This window comes from Lolium rigidum, chromosome 3, assembly GCF_022539505.1.
Source record: "Lolium rigidum isolate FL_2022 chromosome 3, APGP_CSIRO_Lrig_0.1, whole genome shotgun sequence".
Taxonomy (NCBI): Eukaryota; Viridiplantae; Streptophyta; class Magnoliopsida; order Poales; family Poaceae; genus Lolium; species Lolium rigidum.
Genome location: NC_061510.1, coordinates 383907530 through 383929864, shown reverse-complemented (window position 1 = coordinate 383929864; position 22335 = coordinate 383907530). Strand labels below are relative to the sequence as shown.

The window sequence follows — 22335 nt, the reverse complement described above, 5'->3', positions numbered from 1 at the left end:
GCATCTAGCAAGTAGCAAGGACCATGTAGTGAAGGGAATTGCCTTTTTTTTATCTTACCCTTCAATTACAACAAACTACTAAAAAGCTTTTTATTTTTCACGGCATGTGACCTTGATTTTACATTATTTGCTCCGTTTGGTTCAGGTGGAGACCAAGAATGAACTTTACATCAGGGAACAAGAAATTTGCACTTCTGATCGTTTAGTATGTTCAGGTTTGCAAGATATTGAAGCCTGTGACCACCTAAGGTTTGTATTGTCAGATCTTGGGTAAATATTCGTACATTTGATTGCTCTTCTCTTTTTATCTGATTGTGCATGGAAAGAGGAATCTCGAGTTAAAATGCTGATATCCTAAATTCCTATTACTTACTGCCAATAGTTGCTAGCAGCTTTTACACACTTATTACAAAAGGTTGCCTTTTCTTTTCCATTGCAGATTAGAGGGGACATGACCAAACTAGCAAATAATGTTTGTGTTTAATTAGATGGGTAGATGAGTACCCGAAGGAAATAAATACCTTTTAGTTTGCTTATACAACATCATCGGATGATCATTTTTAATTTCTGTCTTCATAATATGTTCAGTACATGATCAAACATATGTTCTTCTCCATTATTATATTGTGTTTCTCTCCTTCAATCACTGCTTGAATTGAAACTAAATTGTTTCTGGTCTTCCTTGAAATGCAGAAATCGTCGACCTGATAATGATATATGAATGTGCTTCCATCCAATCAAGTACTTGATCTCGGGTGCACCTTCCTTTCCTACAAAATCCAAACGGTTTTTGTTCACTTGGAAGATACAAAATACTTTATGTTCCGCCCAAACTGCGGACATCATTTATTTTTCAATGTATATACTATATACCCATTTGTCTTACTATACTTTTTCTATGCTATTAGGTATTGAAGTCTTCCTGACTATGATATTCTATTGTCTTTTATACAACATGGGAGCGTATTCTCCCGATGTATATGCGGTCCTTGGTTTATTGGTTATATTGTTCCGGTTCACGCTTTCTCCAGTAATTTCATTTTGTAGCATACAGTTCCGCCGCAACGCGCGGGGTATTATCTAGTTGCTCTAATTTAGTAGTCCAGCTATCAAACTTTTTCCTTGACAAAGGGATAATTGCATTTACTTAGTAAGGTTTTTTTTAGCACTAGAGTTCCTTTGAGTATTAGCGGGGATAATCCCCACCAAACCTAAATTCTCACTTATTACTAAAATCATGTTTGGCACTAAAGTATTGGCCTAGTTTAATTTTCACTTATCCTCAGTTTACCCAAATTTTACTGCATTTTCCTCAATCCCGAATGCATTACATGTACCTCATGAATTGGGGATTGTGTGAAGATAGAGATTTTAACCCAATCCCTGCGGCGATTATCTTTACTAATCTCCATAAAAATTCTAGTACCAAACAAGCTCTAATAGAGGATTACGATTCCTGCTTAAGAGGTTCTCAGCCAGGCCTCTCCACATTATCAACGCCCAGACTTCCTCGCCAGCTGAGCTAAATCTTGAGCGCGACTGAATTAAGGTGTCTTTATCTTGCAGCTTCGCCAAACTTCACTCCCGTGCCGACCCAAGGCTGTGATGGAACAGTTTGCACGCAGTTCGCCTACATGACGCGCCATTGCTCTGACGTAATCAATTAGCTACTACTACACATTTCCCATTAGCTGACATTCTTTCCTTGACAATGTGACTTGTTGGAAAATCTCGCAGATCATGTTAGTTTGTGCGTGCAACTGTCTCCCAGCAGAGACACCCGCTAGCTGTTGGCGAAACGGCGGTGCCGTGCGGCAGTACGTATACGTTCACGGTAATGGATGTTCGTGAATCTGTTGGCACTTTTCGTGTGTTCGAAGAAGCCTTAATTAGTACCAGCCGATAGAAATTAAGAAGGTTACCGGTTAGTGACCGTACGCTGCGGCGATCGAGCTCCCATTCATGGGAGTGCAAGTGCTGAAGCTAATCAGGGGAAAAGAAGTAGCAGAAGATACCAAGCTGGCGGATTTTTGTCGTGCGAAACATGCAAGTCTACGAATTTTGGCGCACTACTTATCTGGTGATGCAACTCGTTCATCTGGAGATTTTGAAATTCCCACTCCACCACACGCATCGAGCTGCCTAACTGCCCTGCCTAGTCTCTCAATCACAAGCAAGCAGCAACACCGCACCTATAAATACGCACCGCCAGCGCCTCTTCATGACTTCATCGATCCATCACTACTCATACAGCTCCTCTTCTCCCGTCCAATATCAAGCAAGCTACAAGGCTTCTTCGCTTAATTCCAGCTCCAAATCAATGGCTTCGGCCAAGCTCGTGCCGTTTCCTTTGCTCGTGCTGCTCTTTCTGTCCATCTGCAATGCCGCCAGCTCTGCCAGCTTAGTCGAAGAGACTAACAGCTCGCTGAAGAGCTCCACCGGTGCACCTGGGGCCAACTCCGTTGTGTTCAACATCAACAACTACGGTGCCCGTGGCGACGGGAAGCACGACGACACCCAGGCGCTAGACAAGGCATGGAAAGCGGCGTGCTCCTCTTGGCGGCCGGCAGTGCTGCTAGTTCCCAAGGGCAAGAGCTACCTGGTCAAGTTCATCGCTCTCTCCGGACCATGCAAATCCAGCATCGTCTTCATGGTGAAGGGCACGCTGGTCGCTCCTCGGAGCAGGTCGGCATGGAGGGAGAAAAACAGGAGGCACTGGATTGTTATCCAGCGCATCGCCGGTCTCACTGTTACCGGCGGTGGTACGATCAACGGCAAAGGCAAGATTTGGTGGAAGAACTCTTGCAAGACCAACAAGGCTCTGCCTTGCAAGGGCGCTCCGACGGCTTTGACATTTCATCTCTGCAACAATCTCACGGTGGAGAACCTGAAAATTCTAAACAGCCAGCAGATCCATCTGTCGGTTGAGGATTGCAGCAACGTGCAATTGGCGCGTTTGTCAATCACGGCACCCGGTACCAGTCCGAACACCGATGGCATCCACATCACTCACAGCAGAGATGTGCAAGTCAGAGACTGTCTTATCAAGACCGGCGACGACTGCATGTCCATCGAGAGTGGAACCCATAATCTTCATGTCACCAGAGTTGTTTGCGGTCCAGGACATGGCATCAGCATTGGAAGCTTAGGTGATGATAATTCCAGAGCCGAAGTTTCCCGTATTTACATTGACACCGTACGGTTGTATGGTACAACCAACGGAGCCCGGATCAAGACGTGGCAGGGAGGTAGTGGATATGCAAAGGATATCGTATTCCAGAACATGATCATGGATAATGTGCAAAACCCAATAATAATTGACCAGAACTACTGCGACTCGGCCAAGCCGTGCAAGAGTCAAGAATCGGCAGTTGAGGTGAGCAACGTGGTGTTCAAAAACATTAGAGGGACTACCATTTCCAAGGATGCCATTAAGTTGAGCTGCAGCAAGAATTTCCCATGCTCTGGCATTGCCTTACAGGACATCGACCTCAAACTGCAAGGTGGCAAGGGTGACACTGAAAGCACATGTCAAAATGCAAAATGGAGAAAATCAGGAAACGTTGTTCCACTACCCTGTAAAAGTAACGAATCCGAGTAGAAGTGGAAAATTAATATTTTAATTGGCATCTATGGAACTTGTATAAAAATTCAGAAAGATTTAGTCCTACTTGTTCATACAACTAAGCTACCAATAATGGGCAATGTGCAGCCACTATCGTAATAATATATCAAATTGTTTCAAGTCATATTCTTGTAAGGTTCTTCAGAAATGTACAATATTTAGCACTTTAAGTTTTGGGGTGTGATTAATTCTCACTTGAATGATAATTAACTTAGTTCTCAATCAGGTGATGGCATTTAATCTCAATTACAACTCACGATTAGCAAGAATTGCAAGCAAATCCAAAAGTTCGAGCTATTTTTTCTAGTTGCGACCTCATTTGCAATTAAAATAATTTCAGTTGCAACTGACTTGCAACTCATAAATAGATAAATCACAATGGCAATCTAGTGGTGCAGGACTCGACTGAGAGCTGAGAATTAGCAAAGCTGTTAAGTTTATGATGTCTATTAATTAATCTTCTGGCCAGGGAATACAAATATCTTCTTATAAATTTGTATTTTTTTATATTTACATCTTGGGAGAGTGAAGATTTTTGTATGGCATCAATTAGACAGTTAACTGAGTTTGAAGGCCTTGATGTTTTGCTCGTTTTCTTTTAGAGTTCTTAGTCCGATGGCAAAGCAACCCTAAACAAGACAATTCATATTTTTTACGTTTTGTGAACCGCTGAAGAGAGCTCATGTAAGATATGATTTACTATCTGGGTTAAGAAATATCGCTGAGACAACTCATATAAAGGTCAAAGATATATTCATGCCTTGTTCTGTCTTGTTTTACCTTCAGTCTAAGAAATGATGCAATAGCTTTGAAACACAAGATTTTGCTTGTACAAGAAGTGGTAGTTAAGTGAAAAAGGGTCAAACGTATAGTGGTGTCTATAACCTTTGTCTAGGTTCTGTTGTTCATTGATTAATTTTACTCATGTGAATAAAAACATGTCGTTAATGATTTTACATGGTATTTGAAAAAAACATACCAATGCAATTTCGAAACCTTTGGAGTAACATCTAAGAGCATCTCTAGCCGTGCCCCCAAAGGTTTTTGGGGCGCGTCGGATATTTTTTCGTCCTCGGTCGCGCACCCCAAAGGCTCTTTCCGTCCGGCACGGTCCAATACGTTATCCGGCGTCCCGAGGTTGTCCATGCTCCACAGAGTATGCTCCGGGGATACCGGACAAAGCGATAAACAAGACGGGGAGTGGCGGACCTGACGCGTCATTGACACACGAACAAGTTTGGGGGGGCGCGTTTGGGAAACGCGGCTGGGGAGTGACGTCCCCCAAACGCTGCATGAAGAAAATGCGTCCCCAAACGCTAAATCCTGAGCGCTTTGGGGTGACGCGGCTGGAGATCTCTAACTATCTTTGTGTCCAAAACTGAAAATCACTTCGTTTGCAATTTAGAAACTGATAATCTTTACAATTAAATGGGAGTTGGTCGTTTGAAACTCAACGCACTTTGGTGGTAGTCACCGAAAAGATCCTGGCCATCAAATCTATTCTCCCTACTCCGCTTCGTCCGATCACACGTACATGAAAATTATGGTATATAAAGATCACACGATATCACACGTACATGAAAATATGGTAACATCTCAATCACACGTATCACATGTACATCAAATTAGGCAATCACATATCACGTACATCAAATTAGGCAATCACATGTTGTCGCGAATCAAATCAATCACAGTAGGAAAGTCGCCATGTTGACGCGAATCAAATCAATCACGATACACTTCAGGAAGACACTTTCCTTCATTGCACGATCCTCATCCTTGTACCAAACGTCTAATCAATCACCGAAGCAAAAAAAAACATGAACTATGTCTCAGCTTTTTCTCGCCGGCGTGCGACGAGATCCTACAGATAGCAGAGACTGATGTACACTACATGGATCTACGCTTTTGTGTAAGTTACTACAATCTAGTATTTTCATTGTTATCACTATGTTTCTAAACAGTTTTTTTTCTCAGACGGTGATGGTGGATTCCACACGAGGTAAAAAATACCGAGTAAAGCCAAATATACAGTCCCTAGCAACATTGTTCAATAGTTGGCCTGGGATAGACTACAAAATCGCATCACACAACTTGGTAAAGATATTCACTTATCCAACAGTGTCACATTACATGTGTTTCTAATGGTTGTCCTTTTGAAGGTTTTTCTCCCTTATGCATCCACGGGTCAATTTAATTTGTTCTCCGTCGATAAGCATGAATGTACTGTGTCTGTTATTGATCCTTGGTCCATGCCGCCATCGTCGGAGGGTAAAATGGTTCAGTCGCATAAGATAAAATTGATCTTACAAAGAATTGCAATCTACCTAACCGACGCACTTGCATTAGCACAACCTGGTTGGGATACCGATATATTTTTCTGGCCACGCACGTCGCCAACTAATATTCCGCAAAGTTCAAGCATGTGAGTATCTCTAAAATAAGGGTTAATTATTGGTTTGCCACTACACCCCGCGCAACACTCAGTTTTGCCACTAGAGCAGAATGGTGCTCAGTTTTGCCACTAGTCTGTGTGCAACGACTCGTTCCGTGAGTCTGCCGTTTCATTCAGGTCAACGTCCTTGACTCGGCTATTTCAGGTGGGACCAGGCGGAGACGCATTTGAAAAGAGGACCGGCTGTTTCAGGTGGGACCAGGCGGAGACGCATTTGAAAAGAGGACCGTTGCTGGCCGTTTCACGTGGGACCCACAAGGCAACCGTTGGAGCTCAACCCCATTTAAAATCCCTGATCGCGCGGCGGAGCTTGCGGCGGTGAGAAGAAATCGACGGGGTTGGAGACGGCCCCTCGCGAGAGGTGCGGCGCGGGCGACCGAGAGGGCCTTGTTGACGGGGAGCGCCGCCGACGGCGGGAGCTGCGGAGGGCGCAGCCGTCCGCCGAAGCACCTCACGGTTCAGATCCCGCGCCACCTCTATCCATGTCTTCTTCTAGCTCCCGTGCCACCTCTCGGTTCGAGCTTCCGGTGCGCATGGAGATGCCGATCCTCCTCTCGTCCGCGGTGCCGGGCGCCCGTTGATCGGAGGATTTCGCGCACACCGAAGAACACCAATCGTCCGTTCTACGTGTGCAGCAGCGAGAAAGGGGTAAGAATAGTGGAAATTTCAGTATTTTGTGCATAGTTTGTGCTCAATGTGGTTGATCTCTTTCGTGTGCTTGCAGATAAAATGCTTCTTCGTTTGGGTCGATGTTTTGCTCCAGACGCTGATGAATCAGCTGCTAGATGAGCACGAAGAATGGTTGCCCATCCTGCCACAGACGACACGGGTCGCCGCGATAGCTAGTGCAGAAGAGACGCAGGGCGGATCACGCATTGACAGAGAGGTAGCTTTTGAGCTAAGGTGGATGAACCAGAAGATTAGAGAGCTCGAAGATCAATCAAAAATTTGGAATTACATTTGTGCATTTGTAGGTGGTATTGTTATCGCACTAGGTTTAATGTTGACATTGTATGGAAAGGCATGAATTTGTGATGAATTTGTAAGCTTCAAATTGTATGAACTTTTAACGCGCCAGAAAAGAGCTTGATAACGCGTGAAGCACACGTTCGTTGGGAACCCCAAGAGGAAGGTGTAATGCGTACAACAGCAAGTTTTCCCTCAGTAAGAAACCAAGGTTATCGAACCAGTAGGAGATGAAGGCCACGTGAAGGTTGTTGGCGGAGGAGTGTAGTGCGGCGCAACACCAGGGATTCCGGCGCCAACGTGGAACCTGCACAACACAATCAAAATACTTTGCCCCAACTTAACAGTGAGGTTGTCAATCTCACCGGCTTGCTGTAAACAAAGGATTAAACATATGGTGTGGAGAATGATGTTTGCTTGTAAAGAACAGTAGAGAACAGAGTTTGCAGTAGATTGTATTTCAGATGTAAAAGAATGGACCGGGGTCCACAGTTCACTAGTGGTGTCTCTCCCATAAGATAAATAGCATCTTGGGTGAACAAATTACAGTTGGGCAATTGACAAATAAAGATGCACATACATATCATGATGATTACTATGAGATTTAATCAAGGCATTACGACAAAGTACATAGACCGCTATCCAGCATGCATCTATGCCTAAAAAATCCACCTTCGGGTTAGCATCCGCACCCCTTCCAGTATTAAGTTGCAAACAACAGACAATTGCATTAAGTATGGTGCGTAATGTAATCAACACAAATATCCTTAGACAAAGCATTGATGTTTTATCCCTAGTGGCAACAGCACATCCACAACCTTAGAACTTTCCGTCACTCGTCCCGGATTCAATGGAGGCATGAGCCCACTATCGAGCATAAATACTCCCTCTTGGAGTCACAAGTATCAACTTGGCTAGAGCCTCTACTAGCAACGGAGAGCATGCAAGAACATAAACAACACATATATGATAGATTGATAATCAACTTGACATAGTATTCAATATTCATCGGATCCCAACAAACACAACATGTAGCATTACAAATAGATGATCTTGATCATGATAGGCAGCTCACAAGATCTAACATGATAGCACAATGAGGAGAAGACAACCATCTAGCTACTGCTATGGACCCATAGTCCAAGGATGAACTACTCACACATCAATCCGGAGGCGGGCATTGTGATGTAGAGCCCTCCGGTGATGATTCCCCTCTCCGGCAGGGTGCCGGATGCGATCTCCTGAATCCCCCGAGATGGGATTGGCGGCGGCGGCGTCTCTGGAGCTTTTTCCGTATCGTGGCTCTCGGTAATAGGGTTTTCGCGACAGAGAGTTTAAGTAGACGAAAGGGCAGAGTCGGGGGCGCTCGAGGGGCCCACACCATAGGCCGGCGCAGGCCCCTCCTTGGCCGCGCCGCCCTATGGTGTGGCCATCTCGTGGCCCCACTCCGTATCTCCTCCGGTCTTCTGGAAACTCCGTGGAAAAATAAGACCCTGGGCTTAATTTCGTCCAATTCCGAGAATATTTCCTGTGTAGGATTTCTGAAACTAAAAACAGCACAAAACAGGAACTGGCGCTTCAGCATCTCGTTAATAGGTTAGTGCCGGAAAATGCATCAAAACGATATAAAGTATGAATAAAACATGTAAGTATTGTCATAAAACTAGCATGGAACATAAGAAATTATAGATACGTTGGAGACGTATCACTCTCCGGTAGTCAGAAATCTGCCGGGGAAATTCCTTCCTGGAGGGGGGAAATCATCGCCATCGTCACCGTCATCGAGCTGGACTTCGTCGGGATCATCATCATCATCTCCATCACCACCACAATCATCTCCACCATCTCTACCCCATCCTGCAGTAACATCTTGGGTTTGATTCTTGTCTAATTCATAGGGGAAACTTTCCCGGTGTCGATTACTCCTTGTAGTTGATGCTATTGAGTGAAACCATTGGATTAAAGTTTATGTCCAGATTGTTATTCATCATTATATCACCTCTGATCATGATGCATATGATGTCTTGTGAGTAGTTCGTTTAGTTCTTGAGGACATGAAAGTTAAGATGTTAGTAGTGGAACCATCTTGAGTAATATTTAATGCATGGTTTGATATTTATGTTGTGGTGTTATTCTTCTAGTGGAGTCATGTGAACGTCAACTACATGATACTTCACCTTTATGGACCTAGTGGAATGCAACGTGTATTTGGCTACTAATTGTGGGGTTGCGGGAGTGACAGAAACCTAAACCTCCGTTGGGAAACCAGTGCATGAGGGAGTGAAGGATCTCAAAGTTTAAGGACGTGGTGGTTAGATTTATCTTAATTATTTTCTTTTAGTTGCGGATGTTTGCCAGGGGTATAATCACAAGTATGCATTAGTCCAAGTAGGGGTAGTGCATTAGCATAGGTTCACCCACACAACACCTACCAAACCGATAAAGATTATTCAGCTGCGTGAAACGAAAGCACTTAACAAAATTCTCATGTGTCCTCAGGAACGTTTAGTCATCATAAGTAAAATAACTGGGTTTTCCTTTGCTATAGAAAGGATCGGGTCACTCGCTGCAATTATTATTACGGTCTTTTATTTACTCGTACTTTATTTATTTGCAATATCAAACACCCCTGAAAACCTATTTGCTAGTGTTTAGAGTGAATTCTTGATCAAAACTGATTTTCAATACCTTCTGCTTCTCGTTAGGTTCGACACTCTTCTCTATAAAAAATACTACGATAAAACCCCTATAATTATGGGTCATCAGCCATACGAGGAGAAGAGACGGCGCCGGTGGTAGGGATGCGTTGACGACTCCCTATGGGAGGCGGCCCTTGGCCCCCTTATTTCGTGGACCTTCAAGGTGTTGTAGATGATCCCTCCCCCTTGTAGATGGAGGCTAAGGGGGAGGAAAGTTTGTGGTTTATGGTGGCTGCCTCCAAACTTAGGGTTTCCCCTCTTTATATAGACTTTTGCAACACGTCTTGGCCATGTAATTGATACCCATTTGATCTAAGGATTCTTGGGCACCTCTAGAACTTTACTAGGATCATTATCTGTCCTTTATGAGCCCATAATGTCATGACTTGGCCGAAATCATCATATATGGTGGAGTTGGACTCAATCAAGTCACAATCTTTCGGATTCCAGAAGTGCTTCTGGAATCTGCAGTAATTGGGCTTGAAAACGGGCTTCCGGAGTTTGTTTGGGACGAATTTTATGTCTATAATTATTGCCATAAATTTTACAACAACTTTTATGTTTTGAAATTTTCCATTGGACTCCGTATTCAAGGGTCTTCGTGAAAATCTTTGAAAACTGTTCTGGAAGGACAGATTCCACAAAACTCCGGATTTCGCCATAATGAGGGGTTTCCTTCCATATTTGTGTGTTTAGTACAAAACAAAGAGAAAAACAAGAATTTGTGCAATTATGCAACTATTAGTAGGTTAGTACTAATAAATATAATAACATTCTAAAATAATTTTAACACAATAAATACAAAGTTCATGTATGCATTTTACATGTATCAAGGTGCCCTTGTTGGGTGGCCCTTCTTAATTAGGATATTTATAGTACCAAATGAACAAAATACGGAAGTACGTATATGTCACGATGGTTCAAGTAATATTGTTTTGACATTGTAGATTTTGGTATTTTTTCACATATGGTTGGTCAAACTTTATAAAGTTTGAATTTGACCAAAACTAATGTGCAGGGTAATTTGAAACGGATGGAGTTCGTAGTTTCTTAGTGGGCAGTCAGAAAATGGAAGTGTCCCACATGGCATATACATGTGGTCGCATCGAGAAGTGGTCAACTCGCTATCGCAATGCACCGACCACACTCAAATAGATGTATCTGTAATTAAAATGTGTCTATACATCTATATTAGTGTCAACTAATATGAATCGGAGGGGTATAAAATTATTTCACTTTATACATATTTATATATGGTCCATGGTATCTAGGCAGTCTGACCTCATATGTTTTTGTTGCTGGCTTCACCACCCATTGTGTGTCCTAAGGTATGTATGACCGCATACTGAAAGGTCTTACCGTCTTCCTGGTAGCTATTAATGTGGCAAATTACTCTAATTTAGTAGTCCAGCCATCAAACTTTTTCCTTGGCAAAGGGATAACTTTTTCCGATCAGATCATAGAGTCAGTCCTAGAGGAGTTCGCCCTTTGGAGGGCTGCGAGAGGAGGGGAGCGGAGAGTCATGCTGCGAGAGTAGGTCCCTAGGCTAGGGTGGTGTGTGTGGGTCGGCCGCGGGCAGATGTTCGCATCCCCCGTTGGTCTCTTGTATATTGTTTGCTCCCTTCTATAAAGATTTGGCACGCTTTTCGCGTGTCCGTGAAAAAATAATTTCATTTACTTTGTAAGGTTTTGTTTAGCACTAGAGTTCCTTGGAGTATTAGCGGGGATATAATTCCCACCAAACCTAAATCCTCACTTATTTCTAAAATCATGTTTGGCACTAAAGTATTGGCCTAGTTTAATTTTCACTTATCCTCAGTTTACCCCAAATTTTACTGCATTTTCCTCAATCCTGAATACATTACATGTACCTCATGAATTGGGGATTGATTGGAGATAGAGATTTTAACCCAATCCCTGCGGCGATTATCTTTACTAATCTTCATAAAAATTCTAGTACCAAACAAGCTCTAATAGAGGATTACGATTCCTGCTTAAGAGGTTCTCAGCCAGGCCTCTCCACATTATCAACGCCCAGACTTCCTCGCCAGCTGAGCTAAATCTTGAGCGCGACTGAATTAAGGTGTCTTTATCTTGCAGCTTCGCCAAACTTCACTCCCGTGCCGACCCAAGGCTGTGATGGAACAGTTTGCACGCAGTTCGCCTACATGACGCGCCATTGCTCTGACGTAATCAATTAGCTACTACTACACATTTCCCATTAGCTGACATTCTTTCCTTGACAATGTGACTTGTTGGAAAATCTCGCAGATCATGTTAGTTTGTGCGTGCAACTGTCTCCCAGCAGAGACACCCGCTAGCTGTTGGCGAAACGGCGGTGCCGTGCGGCAGTACGTATACGTTCACGGTAATGGATGTTCGTGAATCTGTTGGCACTTTTCGTGTGTTCGAAGAAGCCTTAATTAGTACCAGCCGATAGAAATTAAGAAGGTTACCGGTTAGTGACCGTACGCTGCGGCGATCGAGCTCCCATTCATGGGAGTGCAAGTGCTGAAGCTAATCAGGGGAAAAGAAGTAGCAGAAGATACCAAGCTGGCGGATTTTTGTCGTGCGAAACATGCAAGTCTACGAATTTTGGCGCACTACTTATCTGGTGATGCAACTCGTTCATCTGGAGATTTTGAAATTCCCACTCCACCACACGCATCGAGCTGCCTAACTGCCCTGCCTAGTCTCTCAATCACAAGCAAGCAGCAACACCGCACCTATAAATACGCACCGCCAGCGCCTCTTCATGACTTCATCGATCCATCACTACTCATACAGCTCCTCTTCTCCCGTCCAATATCAAGCAAGCTACAAGGCTTCTTCGCTTAATTCCAGCTCCAAATCAATGGCTTCGGCCAAGCTCGTGCCGTTTCCTTTGCTCGTGCTGCTCTTTCTGTCCATCTGCAATGCCGCCAGCTCTGCCAGCTTAGTCGAAGAGACTAACAGCTCGCTGAAGAGCTCCACCGGTGCACCTGGGGCCAACTCCGTTGTGTTCAACATCAACAACTACGGTGCCCGTGGCGACGGGAAGCACGACGACACCCAGGCGCTAGACAAGGCATGGAAAGCGGCGTGCTCCTCTTGGCGGCCGGCAGTGCTGCTAGTTCCCAAGGGCAAGAGCTACCTGGTCAAGTTCATCGCTCTCTCCGGACCATGCAAATCCAGCATCGTCTTCATGGTGAAGGGCACGCTGGTCGCTCCTCGGAGCAGGTCGGCATGGAGGGAGAAAAACAGGAGGCACTGGATTGTTATCCAGCGCATCGCCGGTCTCACTGTTACCGGCGGTGGTACGATCAACGGCAAAGGCAAGATTTGGTGGAAGAACTCTTGCAAGACCAACAAGGCTCTGCCTTGCAAGGGCGCTCCGACGGCTTTGACATTTCATCTCTGCAACAATCTCACGGTGGAGAACCTGAAAATTCTAAACAGCCAGCAGATCCATCTGTCGGTTGAGGATTGCAGCAACGTGCAATTGGCGCGTTTGTCAATCACGGCACCCGGTACCAGTCCGAACACCGATGGCATCCACATCACTCACAGCAGAGATGTGCAAGTCAGAGACTGTCTTATCAAGACCGGCGACGACTGCATGTCCATCGAGAGTGGAACCCATAATCTTCATGTCACCAGAGTTGTTTGCGGTCCAGGACATGGCATCAGCATTGGAAGCTTAGGTGATGATAATTCCAGAGCCGAAGTTTCCCGTATTTACATTGACACCGTACGGTTGTATGGTACAACCAACGGAGCCCGGATCAAGACGTGGCAGGGAGGTAGTGGATATGCAAAGGATATCGTATTCCAGAACATGATCATGGATAATGTGCAAAACCCAATAATAATTGACCAGAACTACTGCGACTCGGCCAAGCCGTGCAAGAGTCAAGAATCGGCAGTTGAGGTGAGCAACGTGGTGTTCAAAAACATTAGAGGGACTACCATTTCCAAGGATGCCATTAAGTTGAGCTGCAGCAAGAATTTCCCATGCTCTGGCATTGCCTTACAGGACATCGACCTCAAACTGCAAGGTGGCAAGGGTGACACTGAAGGTCACCTCAAAACCAAGCTAAATCAGGCAACTAGCGCTGCCTGATTTACCAGCACCACGTGCTCTGATCATCTGATTTTGACATCATGTTACCACAGTACCATACACTGAGAGTTGGGATGGCGGTTCGGACAGGTGTGGGCGATTCGAAAGGCGATGGCGGGGCGACGGCGACCTGCTCGCCCCCGACGGCGGCCAGGGCGGGCACCTTCTGCTCTGTTCCGTCCCCCGGTGAGGGCATGGGGCGGAGCCTTGGCCGCTTCTGGGCGCTCGCGGTTTCCGACGACGAGGACGCGGGCGAGGACCCTTGCCGCGCTGAGGTGGCCGCGGAGTCGGGGTCTGGGGATTCGTCCTCTGCGGAGGGCCGGCGGCGGCCGGTGACCCCAGTTACGCTGGATGGGTTCATCCATCGGGCGGAGGAGCTTGGGGGCTCCCTCCGCCACCGTCGACGACGGGCCTTTGCGCCGGGAGGCAAGGGCTCGCGGTTCTCGGCGGGCCAATCTCCCAGGTTCGGGCGACTTGGGGATGCTGGCTGGAAGCGGCGTGGTCGGGGCTCCACGGGGGTGGCTCCTCCGACGGTTTGCGGCCCGGTCACGGGAGATCGGCGGACGAACGACCAGCGGGAGACGGCGGCGGCTGCGGCGCCGCCTGAGGTCGGGACCGCGGAGGGAGGAGCGTCCCGCAGGGGAGCGTCCCGTGCCAGGCTGCCTGGGCTGGACTTGGGCCGGCCTGCCAGCAAGGCTGTTCCGGGCCTGGAGGAGTTCCCCGAGCTGCCAGGTTCGTCTGGGGGCTCTGGGCCGTTTGTTGGGCTTGGCCCACTTTTGCTTTCCTTTCCAACGGGCCTGGAAGGGGCCTCTATCGGGGTTAAGAGGTGGCTCCGGATGCAAAAAGGGGTTTCGATCCTTCTTTAGGGTTTCTTGCAAGAGGAGAGGAGGTGCGGCGGCGCTTCTCCAGGCGTTTCGTTGTTCGTCCCCTTCAACCACCGGCGCTCTCTCGCTCCTTTGCGGAGGTGACGGCGATGGGTGGCGACGGCCGCAACAAGCGCCGGCTCGACGGTGAGGGCGGTGACGGGCGGCGCGCGGAGGGGGGCGGCGGCGGTGCGGGGTTCTGGCAGGAGGGTGGCAGCAGTGGTGGTGGCGGCGGCTACAATCAGGGGCGGGGGAGCGGCCGCTACGGTGAAAGCAGCAGCTGGCCGGGGCCCGGCTCGGCGGCTCGACGGGGGTCGCCGCCATGAGGGAGGTGGCGGCGGCTCCTTCCGCCGAGAGGGCGGCAACTTCGGCGGTGGCGGTTCCTCCCGCCGGGAGCGCGGCGGCGGAGGCGGTCCTTTCCGCCGGGAGGGCAACTTCGGGGCGGAGGCGGGGGCTCCTTCCGCCAGGAGGGTGGCAGCAACTTCAACGGCGGCGGCGGCGGCCCCTTCCGTCGGGGAGGGTGGCGGTGGCGGCGGCGGTCCGTTTCGTCAGGAGGGCAGCGGAGGTGGGGGCTCCTACCGCCAGGGGAGCGGTGGCGGCAGCTCCTACCGCCAAGAGCAAGTTGGCCATTTTCGGCCGGATGGTGAGGCCGGGCACTTCCAGGGAGGAGGTGGCCAGAACGGCTTCCGTGACGAGGGTCATGGAGGTGGCGGGAACCACCAGTCTCAAGAGGGCTGGGTTCAGCCTTCAGCTGGGTGGCATGCCCAACAGCGGCGTGAGGACAGGGCTCCGCGTCGTTCGGCCGGCGAGGGCCGCGCCAGGTCTTCCAATGCTGGGCGGCAGGGGCCGGCAGCAGGAAAGGGCGGCGCGAGTAAGCACAAGGGCAAGGCTGGGCCTGCAGCTACGGCGGGCGCTGTGGCAGATGCGGAATGCTTCAAGTGTGGGCGCCCTGGACACTTTCAGTCGACGTGCACCTTTGAACCGATCTGTGTGATCTGTGGAGGGAGGGGCACGCGTCCGCAAATTGTACATCGCGCGGCAAGTTCCTCCGGCTACGGACTATGGGTCACGCCATTGCGGGGGCTGGTTTCTTTGCGATTGAGGTGGACCCGATCAAGGGCAAGAGCACCGGGGAGGCTTTCACAGCGGTGATCAAGTTCAAGGGCACCCCGCTCGTCGCCGCTGCAGATTTCGATGAACTCAAGGATTTGGTTGACGAGCGAGTGGGATTGGCGGGTGTGTCGTCTCTCGGAGACGGAGTTCTCGGTGTGTTTTCCTTCGCAGGCCACGCTTCGCATGGGAACGAGGCATGGCAAGCTTTTCCTACCTATCAACAAGGTAGAGGTGGAGATTCGGGAGGCGTTTCTTAGCCCCAAACCTTCACTGAGCCTGCCGTCGGTGTGGGTCCAGCTGTCTGGCGTCCCGGATGACCTCATGGAGGTGGACCGTCTGATGGCTGCTATGGTTCTGATTGGCCGCCCTTTGGAGGTGGATGAGCTGTCCCTGCGCAAATGTCGCACTGAACCTATCCGTATGCGCTTTCAGTGCCGGTACCCGGAGCGGATCAAAGGGACGGTGCAGCTGGTGGTGAACGGGGAAGGCTACAACATTGCTGTGAAGGCTGAGCTGGGCGGGAGGGGCGGGGGCACTTCTGGGGCGGGGCCGGCCCCGTCGCCGCCTAGGGACGATGATCAAGATGATGAAGACTATGATGATCCGTCTCCGTCCGAGGAGGAGTGGAATGACCTGGGGAAGAAAGACAAGGAAAAGAGGAACCAAGCGGCTGCTGAGAAGCCGCAGGAGACGCCCAAGGGCAAGGAGCAAGCTACGGAGGCGCGCGGCGGTGGGACGGGCGCCGGGGGGTATCACAGCGCCCCGCCGCTGGGTGACACGGAGTCGCGGCTGCGTTTCCTTGATGAGTACGGGTCCAACCTGGCGGACGGGGGCGTGCTGGCCTCCTTCCGCCAGCCCCGCTCCCTCATGGTTCCTGTGGCCTCCCCTCCTAAGGCTGCGGAGGGGTCGACGGACTCGCAGGTTTGTGACCCCGCCTTGGAGGGGGGCGTTGACATGGCCATGGTGTCGGGCTCGGGGATGGCCGCGCCCATGGAGGTTGCTCAGGGAGAGCGCCTGACTGCTGGGGAGTTGGCTGCTGCCACGCTGGAGAGGCCCAGGGGGGGCGACGGGGTGCAGCGATCCTCGCCGATGCCTGAGGTGTCGCTCCCGGAGGTCGGTCAGGTGGTTCCGGTGGTGGCTGCGGAGGGCGAGAAGTCCAAGACGGCGGCGACCTACTCGAGGGCGCCCAAGAAGACGGACAAGGCGGCTGTCCGTGAGGAAGAGCTCCGGGCACGGCAAGGTGTCGGTCAACCTTTCAGCGCCGGAGAAGGCCAAGAGACCGGCTGCGGACAAGAACCTGGACTCGGGTACACATCAATCCACTTCTCTTGATTCCCTTCTCGACGCGAGGCTTTCCAATGTTTTAGTGGATAGTTGTATTATTTTCAACCCGAGCAGGGGCTCTCCGTGTGAGATTCTCGACCTGGTGCGTGCAAGGGAGCATGCCCAGGCAGCCATTGCGGCTGCGGCCTTTAAGAAGGAAAAGGAAGAACAGCTAGCAGCGGCCAGGGAGGCTGACCTGCAAGCTGAGGTTCCGGCGGAGGGCCCGCCGGTGTCGGAGGACCCGGAGGGGAAGGCCCTTCGCTCCGAAGCAAGCCCAAGCGTGTGTGCGCAAAGCGGCCAATGTTGTCGACTCGTAAGGGACGGGGTAAGCGCGCCGGGTAGCGATGAAAGGCCTCATTTACAACATTCGGGGCTTTGGGGCCTGCGGGAGACGGTCCCAAATGCTTGATTATCTGCGCTCCGAGAAGGTGGATTTTGTTGGGCTCCAAGAGACAATTAGGCAGGATTTTTCGGCCCCTGAGCTTCGCAGGCTTGAGGTCGGTGGTCAATTCAATTGGAATTGGCTGCCAGCGACAGGGCACTCCGGGGGCCTGTTGCTGGGTTTCCGGGATGAGACCTTTGAGGTGGGAGTATGGAGGAAGGGTACCTTCTATCTCAGCGCTCATGTCCTCCAGCGGAGGACCAACAAGAAGTGGTGGTTCGTGCTGGTCTACGGACCGACGGATCACCAACGTATCGACGAGTTCTTGGGCGAGCTTACTAGGGAAGTTAGCTCGTATCGGGACCCGGTGGTTACGGGTGGGGACTTTAACCTTATCCGCCGGGCTGGGGATAAGAATAATGCCAACATTAATTGGCCCGGGGTACATAGATTTAATGACGCCATTGCGAACTTGTCACTAAGGGAGGTGGCTAGGGTAGGGGCGCGATACACTTGGACGAACAAGCAGCTGTCACCGGTGAGGTGTGTGTTGGATAGAGTTTTTGTGTCCCCGGCACGGGAGGCTTGGTTTCCGCTATGCTCCCCGACGGCGATCACTCGTATTGGCTCGACCATACTCCTCTCCTACTTAAAAGTGGAGAGGAGGAGAGGTGTGGGCACTGCCGGATTCATGTTCCAAACTTGGTGGTTTGGGATCCCGGGATTCTTGGACCTAGTTAAGGGTAAACTGGGCTCCTTTTTGCATGACTTCGGTCCTCATAGGGGATCGATTGAGCACTGGTTATGCGTGGCTAGGTTGTCACGTCAGTTCCTCAAGGGTTGGGGGCCAACCTTGGGAAGGAGAAACGTGACCGTAAGGCTGGGCTCTTGGCTCAGGTCGAGGCGCTGGATGCGCTTGCTGACTCGTCAGGGTTAGACGAGGAGGGTTGGGCATTCCGCTATCACCTGGAGGATCAGGTTGTTCTGCTAGACTCCTTAGAAGAGGAGTATTGGCGTCAGCGGAGCCGCATCCAATGGCTTCTCAAAGGGGATGCTTGTACGGCGTACTTCCACGCAATTGCCAACGGGCGCCGTCGGAAATGTGGGATTCCCCGTCTGGTGTCGGAACGAGGGTGAGCTTTCGGACCAGACCGCCATCATGGGACATGTGTATGACTACTACCGCCAGCTGATGGGCTCAGCGGGCGAGGCTAGGGCCTTCACCCTGGCTCATGACCTTTGGCCATCCTCTAAACGTGTATCCGACGCAGAAAACTTGGAGCTGGAAAGATCCTTCACCTTAGAGGAGCTAGATGCCGTTCTACATGATATGAAAGTGGATTCGGCCCCCGGCCCGGATGGCATGCCGGTGGCCTTTTTCTTGAGGTTACGGGGAACTTTGAGACCCCTTGTCTTCCAGATTACGAATGATTTTGCCCTAGGGAGGGTGGATATCTCCCGGCTGAACTTTGGGATCCTTTCCTTGATTCCTAAAGTAAAAGGGGCAGATTCTATTAGCAGTTCCGCCCTATAGCGCTTATCAATGTTATTTTTAAGTTTGTGTCTAAGGCTTATGCGTCTCGCCTCGCTCCGTTAGCTCATAGGACGATAGACCGCTCACGGATTGCTTTTATTAAGGGCAGGGCCCTTCACGAGGGAGTGTTGGCCTTGCACGAGATCGCTCATGAGTTGCGGGTTAAAAGGCTAGGGGGCCTTTTCCTCAAGTTAGACTTTGAGAAGGCCTATGACCGGGTTGATTGGGATTTCTGCGCGAAGTTCTTCGCCGGAAGGGTTTCTACGCCACGATGGTTCATCGCCTAATGCAATTGGTCTCGGGCGGCCAAACGGCGGTGAATGTGAATGGGGAAATCGGCCCCTTCTTCCGCAATGCCGGAGGGGTCGGGCGGGGTGACCCGCTGTCCCCTATTCTCTTTGACTTCATGGTTGACGCTTTGGCAGCCATGCTTGTCGAAAGCCGGGGAGGCTGGACACATTTTGGGTCTGGTTCGGCACTTGATTCCGGGGGGAATCACCCACCCGCAATATGCGGATGACACGATGGTGATGATTGAGCCGACGGACGAGGGTATTGCCAATCTCAAGCTTGTCTCGATTAGTTTCGAGCCGATGTCCGGCCTAAAGATCAACCTTGCCAAAAGTGAGGTGGTTGTGGTAGGGACCACGCCTTTGGAGCGAGGAGCGGGTAGCTCGGCTCCTCAATTGTCGCTTGGGGACATTCCCCATTAAATACACGGGATTGCCCCTTAGCAACAAGTCGCTACGCGCCTCGGACCAGGAGTTCCTTACGGCCAAGGTAGCAAAACGGGTCGACCCGTGGCGGGGAAGTTTTTGGCTTCGCTGGCCGCTCGGAGGCTGACGAACTCCACACTGTCGAGCCTTCCTCTGTTTGCGATGAGTCTGTTCATGCTATTTGACTCAACGCACGCGGCCTTTGACAAGGTCCGCTCCCGCTTCTTTTGGGAAGGAGTGGGGGATAAGCGCAAATACCACATGGTTGATTGGGCAACGGTGTGCCGGCCTAAGGAGGCGGGGGGTTTGGGTATCCTCAACACTAGGCATATGAACATCGCGCTTATGCTTAAGTGGGTTTGGAAGCTCTACCACAATGCTGATGGGCTTTGGGCTGAGCTGATTAGAGCTAAGTACCTTGGGGAGAATGACCTTTTCTCTCCCCTGGTGCCTACCAAGGGTTCGCAATTTTGGAATTCTATCCAGAAGGTCAAGTGGTATTTCAAACTTGGCGCGAAACATAGCGTCCGCAATGGGAAGCGGACGTTTTTCTGGCTTGATTGGTGGCTAGGTACCTCTCCGCTCGGGGACGGGTATCCGGTGCTTTTTAGCTGCTGCACTTCACCTTTCATTACGGTGTTGGGGGCTAGGGATGGCCCGGGTTGGCGTCTGCAGTTTAGACGTCCTTTCTCCCCGGCTGAGACGGTTGAATGGGACAACCTTACCGGGGAGCTTGACTTCACTCGGGCTAGCGCCGAGGATGACTTGGTTTCTTGGCGCTTGGAGGCTTCGGTGACTTCACCGCTAAGTCTCTCTACTGCCGGCTATCGCGGGGGCGGCGGTCACACACTTTAGGGAGGTTTGGCGGACTCGGGTGCCACCTAGGATAAGGGTTTTCTTGTGGCAACTCCTTTGGGGCAAACTGCCTTGCTCCTTGCAGGTGGCCAAACGGAAAGGTCCGTCTAATGGGTTGTGCGCACTCTGTGGGGAACCGGAAGACTGCGATCATATCTTCTTCAAGTGCGCTTTGGCCCGCTTCTTATGGGCGGGAGTTAGGGAGCTCCTACATTGTTCTTGGAACCCTGCGGGGCAGGTGATTTCCTGGCTATCTCACACGGCTTGGCTGGGGCGTATAGACGAGTAGTTTGGTACTCCTTCGCGGCGTTAGCTTGGGCCTTATGGAATATTCGCAATAAGCTAACTATGGAAGGGGTTCTTATTGGCAAACCGGCTGACGCCTTATTCAAAATGATCGTTTACATGCAGCAATGGAGGATGCTGGTGAAGTGGAAGGATTGAGGCCTCGTGGACGCGGCGATGGACTCTCTACGGCGGATGCATACGGACCTGGCGGTGTCGATGGGCTCCTGATGTCGCCATGTCTTCATCTCCGCCATGTACACGGGGGATGGTGTCTGATGCTATGTTTGAACCTGTTATCAGTCTGCTATTTGCATCTTGAGCTTTAGACTTTGTTAGGTCTGGGGACCTTGTACGCTGATTATGTGCTATGTGGGAGCGATGGCTCGTTATGTATCCCAACTATGTATGATTATGTTGCTTTATTAATTTAAAGCAGGGCTAAGGCCTTCAGTTTAAAAAAAAGGGTGACACTGAAAGCACATGTCAAAATGCAAAATGGAGAAAATCAGGAAACGTTGTTCCACTACCCTGTAAAAGTAACGAATCCGAGTAGAAGTGGAAAATTAATATTTTAATTGGCATCTATGGAACTTGTATAAAAATTCAGAAAGATTTAGTCCTACTTGTTCATACAACTAAGCTACCAATAATGGGCAATGTGCAGCCACTATCGTAATAATATATCAAATTGTTTCAAGTCATATTCTTGTAAGGTTCTTCAGAAATGTACAATATTTAGCACTTTAAGTTTTGGGGTGTGATTAATTCTCACTTGAATGATAATTAACTTAGTTCTCAATCAGGTGATGGCATTTAATCTCAATTACAACTCACGATTAGCAAGAATTGCAAGCAAATCCAAAAGTTCGAGCTATTTTTTCTAGTTGCGACCTCATTTGCAATTAAAATAATTTCAGTTGCAACTGACTTGCAACTCATAAATAGATAAATCACAATGGCAATCTAGTGGTGCAGGACTCGACTGAGAGCTGAGAATTAGCAAAGCTGTTAAGTTTATGATGTCTATTAATTAATCTTCTGGCCAGGGAATACAAATATCTTCTTATAAATTTGTATTTTTTTATATTTACATCTTGGGAGAGTGAAGATTTTTGTATGGCATCAATTAGACAGTTAACTGAGTTTGAAGGCCTTGATGTTTTGCTCGTTTTCTTTTAGAGTTCTTAGTCCGATGGCAAAGCAACCCTAAACAAGACAATTCATATTTTTTACGTTTTGTGAACCGCTGAAGAGAGCTCATGTAAGATATGATTTACTATCTGGGTTAAGAAATATCGCTGAGACAACTCATATAAAGGTCAAAGATATATTCATGCCTTGTTCTGTCTTGTTTTACCTTCAGTCTAAGAAATGATGCAATAGCTTTGAAACACAAGATTTTGCTTGTACAAGA

General features: G+C 49.3%; 2 protein-coding genes across 2 annotated transcripts; both read left to right on the top strand.

Annotated features, from left to right (window-relative positions):
- Window positions 1-2320: 2320 nt before the first annotated feature.
- LOC124697550 (polygalacturonase-like) lies at window positions 2321-3601 on the top strand. The gene has a single exon (XM_047230125.1). The coding sequence runs from the start codon at window positions 2321-2323 to the stop codon at window positions 3599-3601; it is 1281 nt and encodes a 426-aa protein (XP_047086081.1).
- An 8998-nt stretch (window positions 3602-12599) lies between these two features.
- LOC124697549 (polygalacturonase-like) lies at window positions 12600-21474 on the top strand. The gene is made up of 2 exons (XM_047230123.1): window positions 12600-13791; window positions 21365-21474. The coding sequence occupies exons 1-2, from the start codon at window positions 12600-12602 to the stop codon at window positions 21472-21474; spliced, it is 1302 nt and encodes a 433-aa protein (XP_047086079.1).
- Window positions 21475-22335: the final 861 nt, after the last annotated feature.

Coding starts and splice junctions, on each gene's coding strand:
- LOC124697550 (XM_047230125.1), top strand. CDS start 2,321: ATGGCTTCGGCCAAGCTCGTGCCGTTTCCTTTGCTCGTGCTGCTCTTT.
- LOC124697549 (XM_047230123.1), top strand. CDS start 12,600: ATGGCTTCGGCCAAGCTCGTGCCGTTTCCTTTGCTCGTGCTGCTCTTT. Junction 13,792..21,364: donor CAAACTGCAAGGTGGCAAGG/GTGACACTGAAG, acceptor AGCAGGGCTAAG/GCCTTCAGTTTAAAAAAAAG.